Here is an 18,144-nt window from a genome sequence, read left to right as displayed (position 1 = left end):
ACACTTTAAAAACACATCAGATCTCAATGGGAAAAAGAAATCCTCCTGGATATCTATACTGATATAGACTGGGTAATGTGTTAGGAACAAAAGGATGCCACATCGTTTGATGGAAATGAAAATGATCGACCTACAGAACCCTGAATTCAAAGACGCCCCAAAATCAGAGTGAAACAATGATGTGGCAGGCTAGTCCATTTTGCCCAAATTGAATTGCAGCAACTCCAAATTGTACAGCACTTTGTATGGCCCCTGTGTTCTTGTATACATGCCTGACAACATCGGTGCATGCTTCTAATGAGATGACAGATGGTGTTGTGGGGGATCTCCTCCCAGATCTGGACCAGGGCATCACTGAGCTCCTGGACAGTCTGAGGTGCAACCTGGTGGCATTGGATGGACCAAAACATAATGTCCCAGAGGTGTTCTATTGGATTTAAGTGTGGTGGCCAGTCAATGGTATCAATTCCTTCATCCTCCAGGAACTGCCTGCATACTCTCACCACATGAGGCCAGGAATTGTCGTGCACCAGGAGCCACTGTACCAGCATAGGGTCTGACAATGGGTCCAAGGATTTCATCCTGATACCTAATGGCAGCCAAGGTGCCTTTGTCAAGCCTGTAGCGGTCTGTGTGACCCTCCATGGATATGCCTCCCCAGACAATCATTAACCCACCACCAAACTGCTCATGCTGAATGATGTTACAGGCAGCATAATGTTCTCCATGGCTTCTCCAGACCCTTTCACTTCTGTCACGTGCTCAGGGTGAACCTGCTCTCATCTGTAAAAGCACAGGGCACCAGTGGTGCATCTGCCAATTCTGGTATTCTATGGCGAATGCCAATCAGCTGCATGCTGCTGGGCAGTGAGCTCAGGGCCCATTAGAGGACATGGGGCCCTTGGGTCACCCTCATGAAGTCTTTCTGGTTGTTTGGTCAGAGACATTCACACCAGTGGCCTGCTGGAGGTCATTTTGTAGGGCTCTGGCAGTGCTCATCCTGTTCCTCCTTGCCCAAAGGAGCAGATACTGGTCCTGCTGATGGGTTATGGACCTTCTATGGCCCTCTCCAGCTCTCCTAGAGTAACTGCTTGTCTCCTAGAATCTCCTCCATGCCCTTGAGACTGTGCAGGGAGACACAGCAAACCTTCTGGCAATGACACGTATTGATGTGCCATCCTGGAGAAGTTGGACTACCTGTGCAACCTCTGTAGGGTCCAGGTATCGCCTCATGCTACCAGTAGTGACACTGACTGTAGCCAAATGCAAAACTAGTGAAGAAACAGTCAGAAAAGATGAGGAGGGAAAAATGTCAGTGGCCTCCACCTGTTAAACCATTCCTGTTTTGGGGTCATCTCATTGTTGCCCCTCTAGTGCATCTGTTGTTAATTTCATTAACACCACAGCAGCTGAAACTGATTAACAACCCCTCTGCTACTTAACTGACCAGATTAATATCCCATAAGTTTCATTGACTTTATGCTATACTCTGATTAAAAGTGTTCCTTTAATTCTTTTGAGCAGTATATATATATATATGTGTGTATATATATATATATATGTGTATATATATATATATATATATATATATATATATATATATGGAGATACCACACTTTGTTTCACAGATTTCTAATATTTTGAAACCTATAATGTGTATTATGATGTGCCGTCCCCTCACCTATAGATATACTACCAGCCAAAGGTTTTACAGCACCTCTGTGTTTCCAGTTTTTCTTCAAATTTAGTCAGTTGAAACGCAATGAATGACATAAAATGGTGGAAAGATAAGCAATAAACTGCCAGAGGTTTAAATTTTAAGATTAGGTTAGCAAAAACTGAAACAAAGAAATTTTAGAATTCATTGCAATCCAACTGATTAAATTTGAAGAAAAGCTGGAAAAACGGTAGTGTTTTAAAACTTTTGACTGATAGCATATCTACTGTCACGCATGCATGTTGGAGGAGCACCTTCTGGAGTCCATGGAGGAATGTCTTACTATCTTGGGACGAGAGAGGGCGCTGTCGCTAACTGTGTCATCTCCGTTTCTCTCCACAGCTCAGAGGAGATGCCCCCTAAGGGCAATGGGCCCTGTCCCTTACAGTCAAGAGCCTTATAAAGCCCAGGCTTCATTGAAGATAGCGTCACTTGTTGGACTAAGATGACTGCTTGAAGGAGTTCCATCAAGAGAACAGCTCTGTTTACCTACAGTGGCTTTTTTTGTTTAAATCTGTGTGTTTTGTGCCATCAGGCACTGATAAGTTAATAGTTCTAGGAATTAAACTGAAAGTCTCGGTGGTATCCCCCCACTCAACAACAATACATACATACATGCATAAATACATACCTGGCTTATGTGGAGCCAATACTTTAATCTGGACTTTTTTTTTATTCTCGGAATTACCAGCCTGTAGACAATATGCTCTCCTAAGGTCGTGAGAAGAGACAGGGCCACTCCGATGCACAACATCACAAACAGCCCTGAAAAGTGCTTGATCCCCATCTGTAAAGTCTGCAAAGATAGAGAGATAGATAGATGGATATTTTAGCATAGCAGACAGGAATAGATAGATAGATAGAAATGAAAGGCACTATATAATAGATAGATAGATAGATAGATAGAAATGAAAGGCACTATATAATAGATAGATAGATAGATAGATAGATAGATAGATAGATAGATAGATGTGAAAGGCACTATATAATAGATAGATAGATAGATAGATAGATAGATAGATAGATAGATAGATAGAAACTTTGTTAAACTAAAAAATTTCAGAGAAAGAGAAATAGTTCCTTCCATGGGTTTGAGACAAAGACCCATTTTTTCTTCATGTCCCCCTCTACTACACAGTTTAATATGACAGATTAAGCCATTCAGACATTGTGATTAAAGTGCACAATGCAGACTTTCATTTAAGGGGATTTGCATTAATTTCAGTCGCTTCACACTTTTACTACACGCCCCCCCCCTATTTTAGGGCACCATAATGTTTGGTCCGTTGGCGTCACAGGTGTTTGTGATTCCTCAGGTGGGTTTCATGGCTTCATAAGACACCTCAGCTCACTTCTACCCTTTGGAGTCTGTAGCTGCCATTGTTCAACATAAGGACAAAAGCTGTGCCAATGAATGTAAAAGAAGCCATCATGAGTCTGAGAAACAGAGAATCAGTGACACCTCAGGATGACTGAAATCAACTGTCTGGAATATCATGAAGGAGAAAGAACACACAGGTGGGCTCAGTAATCATAAAGGGACTGGTAGGCCAAGAAAGACCTCCACTGCTGATGACAGAAGAATCCTCACTATGGTCAAGAGAAAGCCCCCAACATCTGGCTGACAGATCAGAGACAGACTTCAGGGGGGCGATGTGTGTGTGTCAGAGACGACTATCAGTAGAAGACTGCATGAAGAGAAACTAAGAGGACACACTGCAAGGTGGAGACCACAAAAACAGGATGGCCAGATTGCAGTTTGTGAAATAAGAGCCTGCAGAATTCTGTGAAAAGGTCTTGTGGACAGACGAGACAAAGATGGACCTCATCAGAGTGACAGCAAAGACCAAAGTGTGGAGATGAGAAGGAACTGCCTGAGATCCAAAGCAGACCACCTCATCTGTTAAATATGGCAGTGCTGAGAGAGTTACGGCTTGGGCATGAATGGCTGCAACAGGTCGTGGCACACTTCACTTCACTGATGCTGGAACTGGTGATGGCACAATGAATTCTGAGGTGTTTAGAAACATCTGATCTGCTCAAGGTCCAGTAAAGACATCCAGACTCGCTGAATGTTGCTTCATCCTACACCAGCGTTTCTCAACCTTTAAGTATTTGCGACCCGAGTTTTCATAACAGTTTTAATTGTGCCTCCCTAACATTTTTTTGAAATGTAGATGCATATTTTATTATACCTACTTAACTTTTATCAACATTTATCTAACTCTTTATTTATTGTTCTAGTATCAGAATGTAGTTTAAGCTCATTTGTTTTGGTTTCAACAGATGTATTTTTCATATTTTGGATTCTTGTTTTCTTTTTTTCACATCTTCGCGCCCCCCTTTTTGTTACTTCGTAGGGGGGCCCACCGCACAGATTGAGAACCACTGATCTACAACAAGATGTGCTGAAGCCACACAGGAGTTTATCAAAGCTAAAAAATGGAAAATTCTTGAATGGCCAAACCAGTCACCTGATTTCAATCCAACTGGGCGGGCCTTCCATTTGCTGAAGAGAAAACTTAAGGAGACAAGCCCCCCGAAACAAGCAGGACCAGCTGATGTCTATGAATCGCAGACTTCAAGCAGTCATTGCATGTGAGGGACACGCGACAAAGTCCTAAATATGACAACGGCTTTAATAGACCTGCCATTGTCGTGTCCCTAACATTATGGTGCCCTGTAATGGGGGGCACCGTATAGAAAATGTATTGTGTGACCAAAATATCTGCAAATCCCCTTATATGAAAGTCTGCAGTGTGCACTTTAATCACAATTGTGAATTGTTTGATTTGTAATTTGAACCTGTGGAGCAGAAAGGGGATATCAAAGTGAAACGGGTCTTTATCCTAAACATTACTGTAAGTCTGAGAATAATACATTATATATGTTGTGGGAAAATAAAAATGAAATAAAATGAGACTGTGCTTTGAAGCAGTTCTTCCAGGTTTTATCTTGTGGTTTTGACAGATTGTGAAGAAACTCGGCAACCCTGCACATAAATGCATTGCCGGTGGGAATCAGCGAGCTAAGACAGATGGTCTACACCGCCAGACCTTATGAAACATCTAATGCCATGTTGACTCCTCGGGGTAACATCGCCTGTAATGGCTGACCTGCATTTTACCACAGTGAACATCTTGAAAACATCTTTTTATTTTTTTTTTCTGCTTCTTTCATTACAGATTGCCCACTTTTTGCACGCCCTGTTTAAGCTGAATAAAATACTTTTGACATACTGGAAATATCCATTTGTTTCACCAAGAGATCCAACGAACGTGGAATTGAATTCAGTGATGTGACAGATGTCAGTCTTCCTTGTTCTGAAGTCAGTTTTCTTTCAATTGTTTTTGAAGATGGAGTGTTGTGATGATCAGATATCTTGTATGGCTGAAGGACAAGAATGTCGGAGTCGCCACCCATCTGATGCTACAGACTGCAAAAACGTGAAGTCAGTCAGTCAGTCGTTATCCAACCCGCTATATCCTGATACAGGGGTCTGCTGGAGCCAATCCCAGCCAGCACAGGGCACAAGGCAGGGACCAATCCCGGGCAGGGCACGAGCCCACCACAGGGCACACACACACACACTCTGCCTAGAAATACAGTAGACAGGGACAAGTCCACTATGACTCCCAGGTCCTTCTCAACGGAGACCAAAACTGCACCCAGGACTCCAGATGAGGCCTCACCAGTCTGTTGTAAAGAATTGAGCAGAACCTCTTGGGATTCATACTCCACATGTCAAGGCGCTATATAACCTGACATTGTGTGAGCCTTCTTAATGGCTTTTGAACACCGTTTGACAGTTGATCGTGTTGAGTCCATTATGACTTCTAAGTCCTTCTCATAAAGTCAGTCAGTCAGTCATTATCCAGCCCGCTATATCCTAACACAGGGGTCTGCTGGAGCCAATCCCAGCCAGCACAGGGCGCAAGGCAGGGCACCAACCCACCACAGGGCACACACACACTCTGCCTAGAAATACAGTAGACAGGGACAAGTCCACTATGACTCCCAGGTCCTTCTCAATGGAGACCAAAACTGCACCCAGGACTCCAGATGAGGCCTCACCAGTGTGTTATAAAGAATTGAGCAGAAAATCCAGTGACTTGTACTCCACACATCAAGGCGCTATATAACCTGACATCCTGTTAGCCTTCTTAATGGCCTCTGAACACTGTTTGGCAGTTGATCGTGTCGAGTCCACTACGACTCGTAAATCCTTCTCATAAGGTCAGACAGTCAGTCTTTATCCAGCCCGCTATATCCTAACTACAGGGTCACGGGGCTCTACTGGAGCCAATCCCAGCCAACACAGGGCGCAAGGCAGGAAACAAACCCCGGGCAGGGTGCCGGCCCACCACAGGGCACACACACACACCAAGCACACTAGGGACAATTTAGAATCGCCAATACACATCACCTGCATGTCTTTGGATTGTGGGAGGAAACCCACGCAGACACGGGGAGAACATGCAAACTCCACGCAGGGAGAACCCGGTAAGCGAACCCAAGTCTCCTAACTGCGAGGCAGCAGCGCTACCCACTGCGCCACCGTGCCGCCCTTTGAAGTAAAGGTATAAAATGACAATTATGCATTAACCTGACGCAATACAACATGTTTGCAGGGGCTTATGGGTAGTTTGAAGACACACACAGAGTGTTCAGTTAGTCGAAGCCGAGGTCTAATGAACATGAACCGTGGGATCGCACCATTGTTGAACAACACGCCATAGTGAGATTTCTTTGGGCAGAGGAAGTGAATCCTGCTAAAGTTCACTGAAAGATGTTGGTTCAGCGTGGAAGTAAAAACAGCAAAGTTCATGAATGGGTAGAAAGGGCTGATAAACGACGAGTGTAGGGCTGCCAACCGTCCCCATTTTTAAAGCGCCATGGACTGTCCTGGAGGAATTTATAAAATTTTTTAAAATGTCCGGAATTTTGGCTCCTAAAATTTGAAAATCTCCATATCCTTATCATTGGTAAAAATCGAAAGCCGTACACCAATCAGCACTAGCGGAAGTAGTACACACACCTTTTTTTCCTCCCAGAATCTTCACTTCCATTCCATTAGAAAACATCGCAGATCTTGAGGAGAATCACAGAAGTCTGTCCGTCTTGGCTTTTTCATCTTAACTTTTGAATTCAGCTTTATTTTCTTGGCATGTAGACATTTCGTTATAAATGTTGTTCCTTTCCTTAATTAGTTGTAATCCTAATTCACCGTAAAATCGAAATTACAATTTCGCGTTTTCTATGTGACGTCTTATTTTTGATTCTTCTTCCAGCAGTTTGGTTAAACAAGACCTTTCACACATCCAGGTACGGTCCATCTTATTAAAGTGCGAATAAGTAATGCTTTGTAATATTTCAATGGAGCTTATTGTTATTACCACCCGTTGTTCCAAAATGGATTTATAATTGGAGTCAACCATTAAAGTTTCCGATAATTAAAACAAAATCACACATTTTTCTGTCATATAAATGCAATATCTTTTAAGTTATCAGTTGATCAAGTAATAACTCACTTCTTCAATAATTTAATATTTTCATAATTCTTTCATTTACATAAATGAAATGCCAAAAAGAAAGTGCAAGTTCACAGACTACTTGAACAAATCAACTTGTTTTATCAGATTTTATGAGATTTACTGAGAAAAACAGCTTCAGTGGAAAAATAAACTGATCAAAAAATGAAAGGAACCCTTTGAAAACCCATCAGATCTCTTTGGGAGAAACAAATCCTGCTGGCTCTCTCTACTGCTATGGACTGAGATGGTGATGTGTGAGGAACGAAAGGATGGCACATCGCTCGATGACCCAAATGTCCTCATTTCTAGAGAAAGAGAGTTGACAGCCCTAAACAAGCGTAACCCGTGAAGCTCGATCTGGTCGACACATTAGCCCACATCGACATGGCATCAGAGAAAACCTTTGGATTATGTTTTCTGCACATTAGGGTATATTATATTATAATATAATATATATATTATTATAATATACAGTATATATATATTATATATAATATATATATTGTGACAGATTAGGGTTTTCTCCTCCCTTGTACCCTCAGACCACACGTCAGACACCAGATAAAATCCAATTATTATTTATTATAATAATTATGTGCACAAAGCACGCTCCTCTCCACAATTCTCCAATAATAAATCACAAATACAATAAACCAATCCTCCACTCCCAGACACTTAGCCACCCTGCCTCCCAACTCAGCTCATTGCCTGGGAGTTCCCACAGTCCTTTTATATTCCCTGACCCGGAAGTGTTCCCAATCCAAAAGTCCACAAGTCCTTATTCCTTCCGGGTCAGGGTAAATAGTACTTTTTTCTCACCCCGGAAGCCAGTCGCTCTTCCTATGACGAACTTCCGGGTCATAGGGCACGAAGAACTCTTCGGTCCTCCCTGCAGCTCCCTCTCGTGGCCCCCATGGCATCCAGCAGGGCGGTGCATAAAAACTCCATTGTCCATGATGCCCTGCTGGTCTTCTGGGGACCTCCATGCTGCAAGGAGGGCTCCACCTGGCGGCTTGGGGGTATTGGCCGGGGTACATGGCCGGCCATATCTTACAATATATAATATATATAGTATATTAGGGTAAGTCAGCTATGGATCTTGTGATGGACGGCCGGTGGTTCAGTCTGACCAGAACATCCCTGAGAGAAAAGAATGTAGGAAGACAGCCTTTTCAGGGCACTGCATCCCCCGAGATGCTATGTGGCAGCTCCCTGGACGGCAACGGTTCCCCGGATTCCCTCAAAGCATCCTGGGATGTGGAGTCCGTTTCCTCAGCCCTGTTGGGTGCCGCCAGGGGGAGCTCACAAAGAACCTACTTTTATGACAACCTGGAAGTACTTTGGAGTCACGAGGACGGAAACCTGCAGTACTTCCGGGCTGCTTAAGAAAGGATGATGTGGCGTTGAACCCGGGAAAAACACTTCTGGGTTATGGACTATTTAAAGGACTGATGAAGACCCAGCAAAGAGAGCTGGAGTTGGGAGGTTGGGTGACTAAACTGCTGGGAGTAAAGGATTGATTTATGTATTGACTAGCAGACCTGGCGCGCTTCGCTGCACGTTTAACCGGCTAGTTTCGGCAGCGGATCATGATTTTTCCAATCTAGACGTCCTGTCTTTTTCAGATTCTTTTAACCGCCTGGTTTCAGCAGCCAGTCGTCCTTTTGAAAATCTTGAAATCCTGTCTTCTTTAGATTCGTTTAACTGCCTGATTTTGTCAGCGAATCGTTTTAACGTAGAAGTCGTTTCTTGTTGCGCTGGTTTTGGCAGCCAAGCGCTTTTTTTCCAACCTAGAAGACCTCTCTTGGGATCCGTTTAATGGCCTCGTTGATTGCATGTCTTTCAAGGTAGTTTCAATATCCATTTCTTGCACAGAGTTTTCTCCCCTTTTATAAGTGACTGTGTAAGTACCGCGTGTACTAAACAGTAAATTAGTAAAGGAGAAAGGACTAAACACTAAGGAAAAAGAACGGCAAGACCACGCCAGCTGCGGAGCTCAGCTCGGAGCGAAATGGTTTGAAGTGAATGAAATGACGTGAATGGGAGGGGAGATGATCACGTGACTCCCCTACCCGCCTTAACTCTTCATCCCTCCACAAACACACAAACACAGTCTCTCGGATCCCAACTCTCCTTTATATATACAGATTATTGTTTGTTCTTATTAAATACTAGCCATGTGCGCCCAACTACGTTGCGCATGTTAAAGTTGTCTGTGAAGGGCTCCCTGTTTAAACGCGGCTGCCAATCGTGAACCGGGCCCTTCGTCGCACAGCATTATGATTTTTTATAAGGGAAACAAACTTACAAAAGAAAACTCTTGGATATTGACTCGATAGGAACGGCCTACTCGGAATCACTGTCCGAATCATAATTATGTGGTGGTGTTGGAGCATTTCTGCTTCTGTCCGTTCACAGTCCGTCTCGTTTTCACGACGCTGTCGTTTCCTCTCACGATCTCTTCTCAACCTTTCTCCAATCTCGCAGGTTGCTTTGTGGCAATCCAAAGAGTAAGGCAACATACACGGAGCAAAGGTTATAAAAGGGGGACACATAGGTATCCAGGCTCTTTAAAGCATAAATAGGGATCACTTCACTGACATGTGAGCAAGCCACGGTACAACTGTGAGACGCGCAGCACTCGTGCTGTTACGTTGTCATTCATTTTATCCACTGTCTTTCTTTCATTCATATGTTACGTAGGCACGTACCTTTTATCTTCGGCAATCTCATTCTCTAACCAGGCCTCGGGAGCTAACCAGCGTAACACTGTCCACCACCCCTTTCGTTATTCCGGCACATTGTTGACTTCCGTGAGTAACAGCAACGTACTAAACTGGAATTCGCGGACAAACAAAGATCAAGATCTAAATGAAGATCTCTTTAGTTCATTTAAAGCACACCAATTTGTTTAGTTTGAATGTCTGTGTTTTGAGGTGTGACTGGCGTACTACAGTCTTCAGTAGTATAAGCCTGGAGGAGATTCTTAATGCAATGCCTATGTTTTAGCTGTCTCTCTACTGCCATCTAGTGCTTCTTCTTCTAATTCATTCGCAGACAAACAAAGATCAAGATCCAAATGAAGATTATATATAGAGATTGGAGAATTGTGGCGAGTGTGGTGCTTTGTGCACAATATTTGAAAAAAAATATTAAAAGACTTCTTGGTGCTTTTTACAAGTGTGTCTTGGACGTCTGTCTGGTGGGTTTAGCGGGGCAACAGCGCCTCTAGCGTCCACAATCTGCATGTGCCACAGTTCTTGATGACTTGGGGTACCGGAAGGTTTTTACAAGATGGCCACCCAAACAGCTTATCATTTTGCACAAGGCAACATCCTTCGGTGAATTTCAGCAGGTTCTACTCCTTCCACCCAAAGGAATCTCAACTACCGTACCTTCTTCAACAAGTGGTGCAACTCCGCAGCGGAGCGTCCGTGTTTGTTTGACTTCACTTTCAGAGTGTTAGAATAACCTTGATGACAGCAGGCAGGACATTCAGCCCAGCATTCCTCTAGATCAGGGGTGTCGAACTCCAGTCCTGGTGGGCCGCAGTGGCTGCAGGTTTTCATTCTAACCATCTTCTTCATTAGTGACCAGTTTTCACTGTTAATTAATTTCTTTTCTCTTCATTTTAGTAGCCCTGTTTCTAAGGATTCAGTCCTTTGAATTATTTTCTTCATTAAATGCCAAACAGAAATGAGATGTGAGACGAGCCAACAGATGACAAGCTAAACTGGGGCTTCAAACTCCAACCAATTTGACTCCGACCAGTTTCTTAATGAGAAGCTTAATCTTGCTGTTAATTAAACTCGTTATTTAATTCAGTGGCCTGTTGCTGCTCTCATTCTGCCACAGCAGACATTTCCAAAACTGTTGGTTTTTCTGTTTTGTCAAAGAAAACCATCAAAATGTCTTGGTGACCTGAGAGATCAACTTTACCGAGACCTTCATCTTTCTTTATTTTCAGATATTGGGTGATGGGCACAGGTGAGCTGGTCATATGGTGGCTTGTTTTGTGTCTCATTATTGTTTGACCGCTAATTAAAGAAGAAGAAACAACTAAGGGGCCTGAGCAAGTTAATTAAAACTAAAGATAAAGAAGTTAATTAGGCAACATCCTTTGGTGAAATTCTGCAGGTTCCACTCCTTCCACCCAAAGAAATCTCACTACCGTACCTTCTTCAACAAGTGGTGCAATTCTGCAGCGGATCGTCCGTGTTCATAGATAGATAGATACTTTATTAATCCCAAGGGGAAATTCACATAATCCAGCAGCAGCATACTGATACAAAGAAACAATATTAAATTAAATAGTAATAAAAATGAAAAAAAAAAGCAGACAATAACTGGTGGAATTGAAGAGTCGCATAGTGTGGGGGAGGAACGATCTCCTCAGTCTGTCAGTGGAGCAGGACAGTGACAAAAGTCTGTCACTGAAGCTACTCCTCTGTCTGGAGATGATCCTGTTAAGTGGATGCAGTGGATTCTTCATGATTGACAGGAGTTTGCTTAGTGCCCGTCGCTCTGCCACAGATGTTAAACTGTCCAACTTTAATCCTACAATGGAGCCTGCCTTCTTAACCAGTTTGTCCAGGTGTGAGGCGTCCTTCATCTTTATGCTGCCACCCCAGCACACCACCGTAGAAGAGGGCACTCGCCACAACCGTCTGGTAGAACATCTGCAGCATCTTACTGCAGATGTTGAAGGATGCCAACCTTCTCAGAAAGTACAGTATAGTCTGCTCTGACCTTTCTTACATAGAGCATCAGTATTGGCAGTCCAGTCCAATTTGTCATCCAGCTGCACTCCCAGATATTTATAGGTCTGCACCCTCTGCACACAGTCACCTCTGATGATCACAGGGTCCATGAGGGGCCTGGGCCTCCTAAAATCCACCACCAGCTCCTTGGTCTTGCTGGTGTTAAGGTGTAAGTGGTTTGAGTCGCACCATTTAACAAAGTCTTTGATTAGGTTCCTGTACTCCTCCTCCTGCCCACTCCTGATGCAGCCCACAATAGCAGTTTCGTCAGCGAACTTTTGCACGTGGCAGGACTCTGAGTCATATTGGAAGTCTGATGTATATAGATTGAACAGGACCGAGAAAGTACAGTCCCCTGCGGCGCCCCTGTATTGCTGACCACAATGTCAGACCTGCAGTTCCCAAGACGCACATATTGAGGTCTGTCTGTAAGATAGTCCACAATCCATGCCACCAGGTGTGAGTCTACTCCCATCTCAGTCAGCTTGTCTCTAAGGAGCAGAGGTTGGATGGTGTTGAAGGCGCTAGAGAAGTCCAAAAACATAATTCTTACAGCACCACTGCCTCTGTCCAGGTGGGAGAGGGATCGGTGTACATATAGATGATGGCATCCTCCCTCCCACCTTCTCCTGGTATGCGAACTGCAGAGGGTCGAGGGCGTGGCGGACCTGTGGCCTCAGGTGGTGAAGCAGCAGCCGCTCCATGGTCTTCATCAGATGTGACGTCAGAGCAACAGGCCGGAAGTCATTCAGCTCACTAGGACGTGATACCTTTGGGACAGGAGTGATACAAGATGTTTTCCAAAGCCTTGGGACTCTCCCTGTTCCAGGCTCAGGTTGAAGATGCGCTGTAGAGGACTCCCCAGTTCCAACGCACAGGCCTTCAGCAATCGTGGCGATACACCATCTGGACCCGCTGCTTTGCTGGCACAAAGTCTTTTCAGCTCTCTGCTCACCTGGGCTGCTGTAATTGTGGGTGGGGATGTCTCACCTATGCTGGTATCAGCAGAAGGATGGTTGGAGGATGCAGTACTCCGAGGTGAGAGTGGGTTAGGGTGATCAAACCTATTAAAGAAATTGTTCATTTGGTTTGCTCTCTCCACGTCTGTCTCGATGGCGGCACCCCGCTTCGAGCTGCAGCCAGTGATGATCTTCATCCCATCCCACACTTCCTTCATGCTGTTGTTCTGCAACTTCTGCTCCAGCTTTCTCCTGTACTGCTCTTTCACGCCCTGAGCTGGACTCGAGTTCCTTCTGCACGCGCTTGAGCTCATGCTGATCACCGCCTTTAAAAGCCCTTTTCTTCTGGTTCAAAAGGCCTTTGATGTCACTTGTAACCCATGGCTTGTTGTTAGCATAGCAGCGTACTGTTCTTACTGGGACTACAATGTCCATACAGAAGTTGATGATTTCATCATTTCATTTGACTGGAACTGGATTGATGGCTGAGCACTGCACCGTGCCTGTTGTCAAACTACCCATAAGCCTTCGGGAAGGTGTTGTATTGCATCAAATTCTATCCGTTGCGGTTACTGCATAATTTTCAAATTGCCTTTACTTCTTAATCTGCCTCCATAACAAAGTGACAAGTGCAGGCAGTCAATTGACTTTTTAGGGTGTTAGACCAACCTCGATGACAGCAAGACATTCAGCTCAACATTCCTCTAGAAGGACGTTTTTAATGGTCCCGATGGTCCAACTTTCTTCCACACTCCTTGATGATTTTTTCCATGTATTCTAGAGTTCTGTGAACTTTCTACCATTCATGCCGAATTTACCTTTAACTGGTTTCCATTTGTGTCCTCTTGGATCGATTCGAAATGTCACCATAAATGTCAACTCAGTGTCACCATAAAGCTCTACATCCTTTTCAGAGGTTGCTTCCTGTAGCTCAGTGTCTCCCATCTTGTATTTATAATTGACGTTCCTTTTGCCCAAGTGTAGCACTTAGCACTTTTATACGTTAAACTACAAACATTTAAACTCTTTGGTTCAAACTCTTATTGCAGTCAGACATGAACACAGACAGACAGACAGCCTGTGCACAGTGTCAGCTAATTAAAATGATGCAAGTGATGATGGGGTGACGATTATCCATGATGCTCATGTGATAGCAGAGTAAACGTTTATGATTCAGGTAGAATAGTCTTGAGTGAGAAGACCCGACTAATGCCACAGGAAAACAAGCCATTTCAGGGTATGCTGTAGCTGGAAGACGTTGGCAGCTGGTACCTACCTGAGTTACCGCAAAACTCCTTTTTCCACACGGCACCACCTTGTACCATTTGTCATGCAGGGTGTCCATAAAGCCATCAGATTTGTATTGACTAATAAATTCAGATATATTGGAGGTCAGTGGAGAATTCTGTGGAAGTCCAATTCCATAGCCTGCCAAGATAAAAAAAAATATGAATGAAGGTACTTGTGGTTTGAGGAAACATCTTGCTTACAGATCGGTATTCATTTTGCAGTTTCATTTTGATATCCACCCAGGCATCAGATGTCACACTCCACTAAGCCATCATTAGGGCTTCATAGTCAGACGCCTATCCTGACAGCATTGGATACATGGTAGGTACCAGCTGTGGATGAAATGCCAGTCATTGAGGAACTAATGCACAATAACTAAACTAGCACACGATTCAGGGTTGCGAGGCTCTGGATTTTTATGTTATATGTAACTAGTTGTGTTAACCGTCTAAGACAGGTTAAAATGTAAGTAATCAATGTAGACAACCAGCATGTTCTGCTTTAATGTTTCTAGTGCATCACCTGCAGTATTGGAACATATGTTGTAATGCATGTAGTCATGAAATGCATCACATTTTTTCATTCCAACAGATGGCACATCAGACACATTTGTAGTAAAAAAATGCATTGCATTTTTCATTCCAACAGATGGAGCATCACAAACATTATCACTTCGTTTTACAAATCCCATACCAAAAGGCATACAACACAAAGATTTTTCATTCCAACTGATGATGCATCGCATACATTAGCACTGCTTTTACAAATCTAACACCAAAAGGCATATAACGGAGACATATGCTTTGCATTTTTCATTCCAACAGATGGTGCACCGCAAACATTAGCAATTCTTTTTACAAATCCCATAAAAAAGGCATACAATACAGACATTTTTCATTTCAATAGATGATGCATTGCATACATTAGCACTGCTTTCATAAATCTTATAACAAAAGGTATGTAACAGAGACATACTGTATGTATTGCATTGCTCATTCCAGCAGATGGTGCATCACACACATTAGCACTGCTTTTACAAATCTCATGCCAAAAGGCATATAACTATCGCAAGCCAAATTAACATTTAGAGATATCTCAAAATGAATTTTGGATATCTTAAAATGTAATTTACTTTTTAAGATATCTGAAACTCGCTTTGAGATATCTTAAAATAATTTCCTTTACATTTTAAGATATCTGCAATACATTTTGAGATATCTCAAATGCATTTAAAGATATCTTAAATGCATTTCAAGATATCTCAAAATCATTTCCTGTAAAATTGCCTATTATTTCAATGGGACTACTTGTTTATTATAAGATATCTTGAAATGTATTTGAGATATCTGAAAATGGACAGGAAGCTGCTTTAAGATATCTGGAAATGTATTTGAGATATCTTAAATTGTATTGTAGATATCTGAAAATGCTATTGAGATATCTTGAAATAATTGAGTGTCCTTTTAAAGATATCTTAAAATGCATTTTAGATATCTTGAAATACAATTTGAGATATCTTGAAATACATTGTTAGATATCTGAAATGGAGCAGAGACCCATTTTAAGATATCATGAAATTAATTTTAGATATCTAAAAATGTATTTCAGATATCTGAAAAAAAAATGAATTTCAAGATATCTTGAATGCTTTTTAAGATATCTAAATTATATTTCGAGATATCTCAAAATAACTTCCTTCTCATTTTAAGATATCCCAAATTCATTTTGAGATATCTGAAATGCATTTTCAGATATCTTAAAATGACTTCCTGCACATTTCAAGATATCTCAAATACATTTTGGGATATCTCGAAATAGACAGGAAGTCCCATTGAAAGAATAGGAAATGTTACAGGAAGTGATTTTGAGATATCTCAAAATGCACAGGAACGTATTTCAAGATATCTCGAATTGCATTAAAGATATCTTAAAATGCATTTCAGATATTTCAAAATCTACAGCATATCATTTCAAGATATCTTGAAATCTATTTAAGATATCATAAAATGCTTTTTAGATATCTTAAAATAGATGCATTTTTAGATATCTGTAAGTCAATTTGAGATATCTAAAATGCATTTCCAGATATCTTAAAATCCATTTTGAGATATCTCTAAATGTTAATTTGGCTTGCCATATATAACAGAGACATATTCCTTGCATTCTTCATTCCAGCAGATGGTGCACCGCAAACAATAACACTTTGTTTTACAAATCTCATACCAAAAGTCATACAACACAGATATTTTTCATTCCAACAGATGATGCATCACATACATTCGCACTGCTTTCATAAATTTTATACCAAAAGGTATATACTGTAACTGAGAGATATCTATTGCATTTCTCATTGCAGCAGATGGTGCATCACGCACATTAGTACTGCTTTTAGAAATCTCATACCAAAAAGCACACTTCTTTTAACAAATCCCATACCAAAATGCATATAACACAGACATATGTATTGCATTTCTCATTCCAACAGATGGAGCATCACAAGCATTATCACTTTGTTTTACACATCCCATACCAAAAGTCATACAACACAGATATTTTGCATTCCACCAGATGGTGCATCACAAACATTAGCGCTTCTTTTTACAAATCCCATACCAAAAGACATACAATAGAGACATGTGCATTGCATTTTTCAATGCAATGCATCTTATTACTGAAGATGTTTGTGATGCACCATTTTTTAGAATGACAGAGACATAACAACCACATGGACACACAGATACAGAGATGCACAGATGCTTTTCCTTTTATTAGGAAGGATATTTCATGGCTATAAAGTGTTAAAAGAGTAATACACAATATTTTAGAATGTGAAACTGCATGTCAACACTGCAAGTTCTTTTCTTGAGCTTTTGATTTCTGTAAAAGTAGCTTTACCAAACCTCAGAAAGAGTAAGTGTTAGTAGAGACGCCTGACCAAGGACTAAACTAGCAATAATGAAACTCACCACTGCAAAACTACAGCCTGGCATGATGAAAAGTGAAAACCTTAAATGGTAACCTGGCCTACTCCATCTTGTGGATGGGGAAGAAATCGCAATGCAAGCTGAGAAAAGCGAATCAGCAATTGTGGAAAGTCATTTGAGTCAACCTTGTGTGTCAAGATGTCATGTAACCAGCAATGTCACTTTATAACAGTCGTTTATGAATATTGGTTCACAATGTTCTAATCCTAAAATGGTGAGTCTGAGTTTCAATTTACGTACGCCAAATTCCTGCAAAATGTTTAAATTGTTTCAAAACAGTGTCACTTAATGAAGCCACATCAGGCTGGATGTGACTTTGTCATTTTGAGTTCAGGCAAATGTTTTGTAATGCAGCGCTTCGTAGGACTCAAGACAGTTTCAAATCAGAATTTTAAATCTGACATCACTACTGACCTCCTGCTGTACGTCAGAATGGCATGGACGTGGCCCACCAGCAGCACTGAACTATTATCTGAAGCCCTTATTACAGGATGAATCACAAACACCTTCAACACAATTTCTTAAAAGTGTGAGGCTTCAAATTGTATAAAATTACACCAGAGCTTTTACCTTCAATAGCGAACGGCTTTCCCACTGTCAACAATTTACAGTCCGCATCAATTGAGACCTCGTAATCCAGAAGGGCTTTATCCATGATGAAGGCGTCTAGTTTCTGTGGGTCATTCCTGTTTTGAGAGAAATAAATGAAAGAAGAGTTAATACATACTTATCTATCCATCCATCCATCCATCTTCCAAAATCTATCTATCTATCTATCTATCTATCTATCTATCTATCTATCTATCTATCTATCTATCTATCTATCTATCTATCTATCTCTATCTATCTATCTATCTAACCTCGCCGCCCAGGGCAGGATCATGAGGAAGCTGCAGCCTA

The 18,144-nt window shown here is 41.9% G+C and overlaps 1 protein-coding gene across 1 annotated transcript in view; it reads right to left on the bottom strand.

Annotated features, from left to right (window-relative positions):
• grin3a (glutamate receptor, ionotropic, N-methyl-D-aspartate 3A) overlaps nt 1–18,144 on the bottom strand; it is a 96,765-nt gene that overhangs the window by 6,340 nt on the left and 72,281 nt on the right. The window contains exons 5-7 of the mRNA XM_039759721.1: nt 17,815–17,930; nt 14,247–14,398; nt 2,349–2,513 (exon numbers count right to left, since the gene is read on the bottom strand). Of these exons, the coding sequence (XP_039615655.1) occupies nt 2,349–2,513; nt 14,247–14,398; nt 17,815–17,930 (433 nt within the window). The remainder of the gene's footprint in view (nt 1–2,348; nt 2,514–14,246; nt 14,399–17,814; nt 17,931–18,144) is intronic.

The sequence above is a fragment of the Polypterus senegalus genome, chromosome 7 (assembly GCF_016835505.1).
Source record: "Polypterus senegalus isolate Bchr_013 chromosome 7, ASM1683550v1, whole genome shotgun sequence".
NCBI classification, from domain to species: domain Eukaryota; kingdom Metazoa; phylum Chordata; class Cladistia; order Polypteriformes; family Polypteridae; genus Polypterus; species Polypterus senegalus.
The sequence above is the reverse complement of the archived record's forward strand: the minus strand, read 5'-3'. Positions and strand labels throughout refer to the sequence as shown.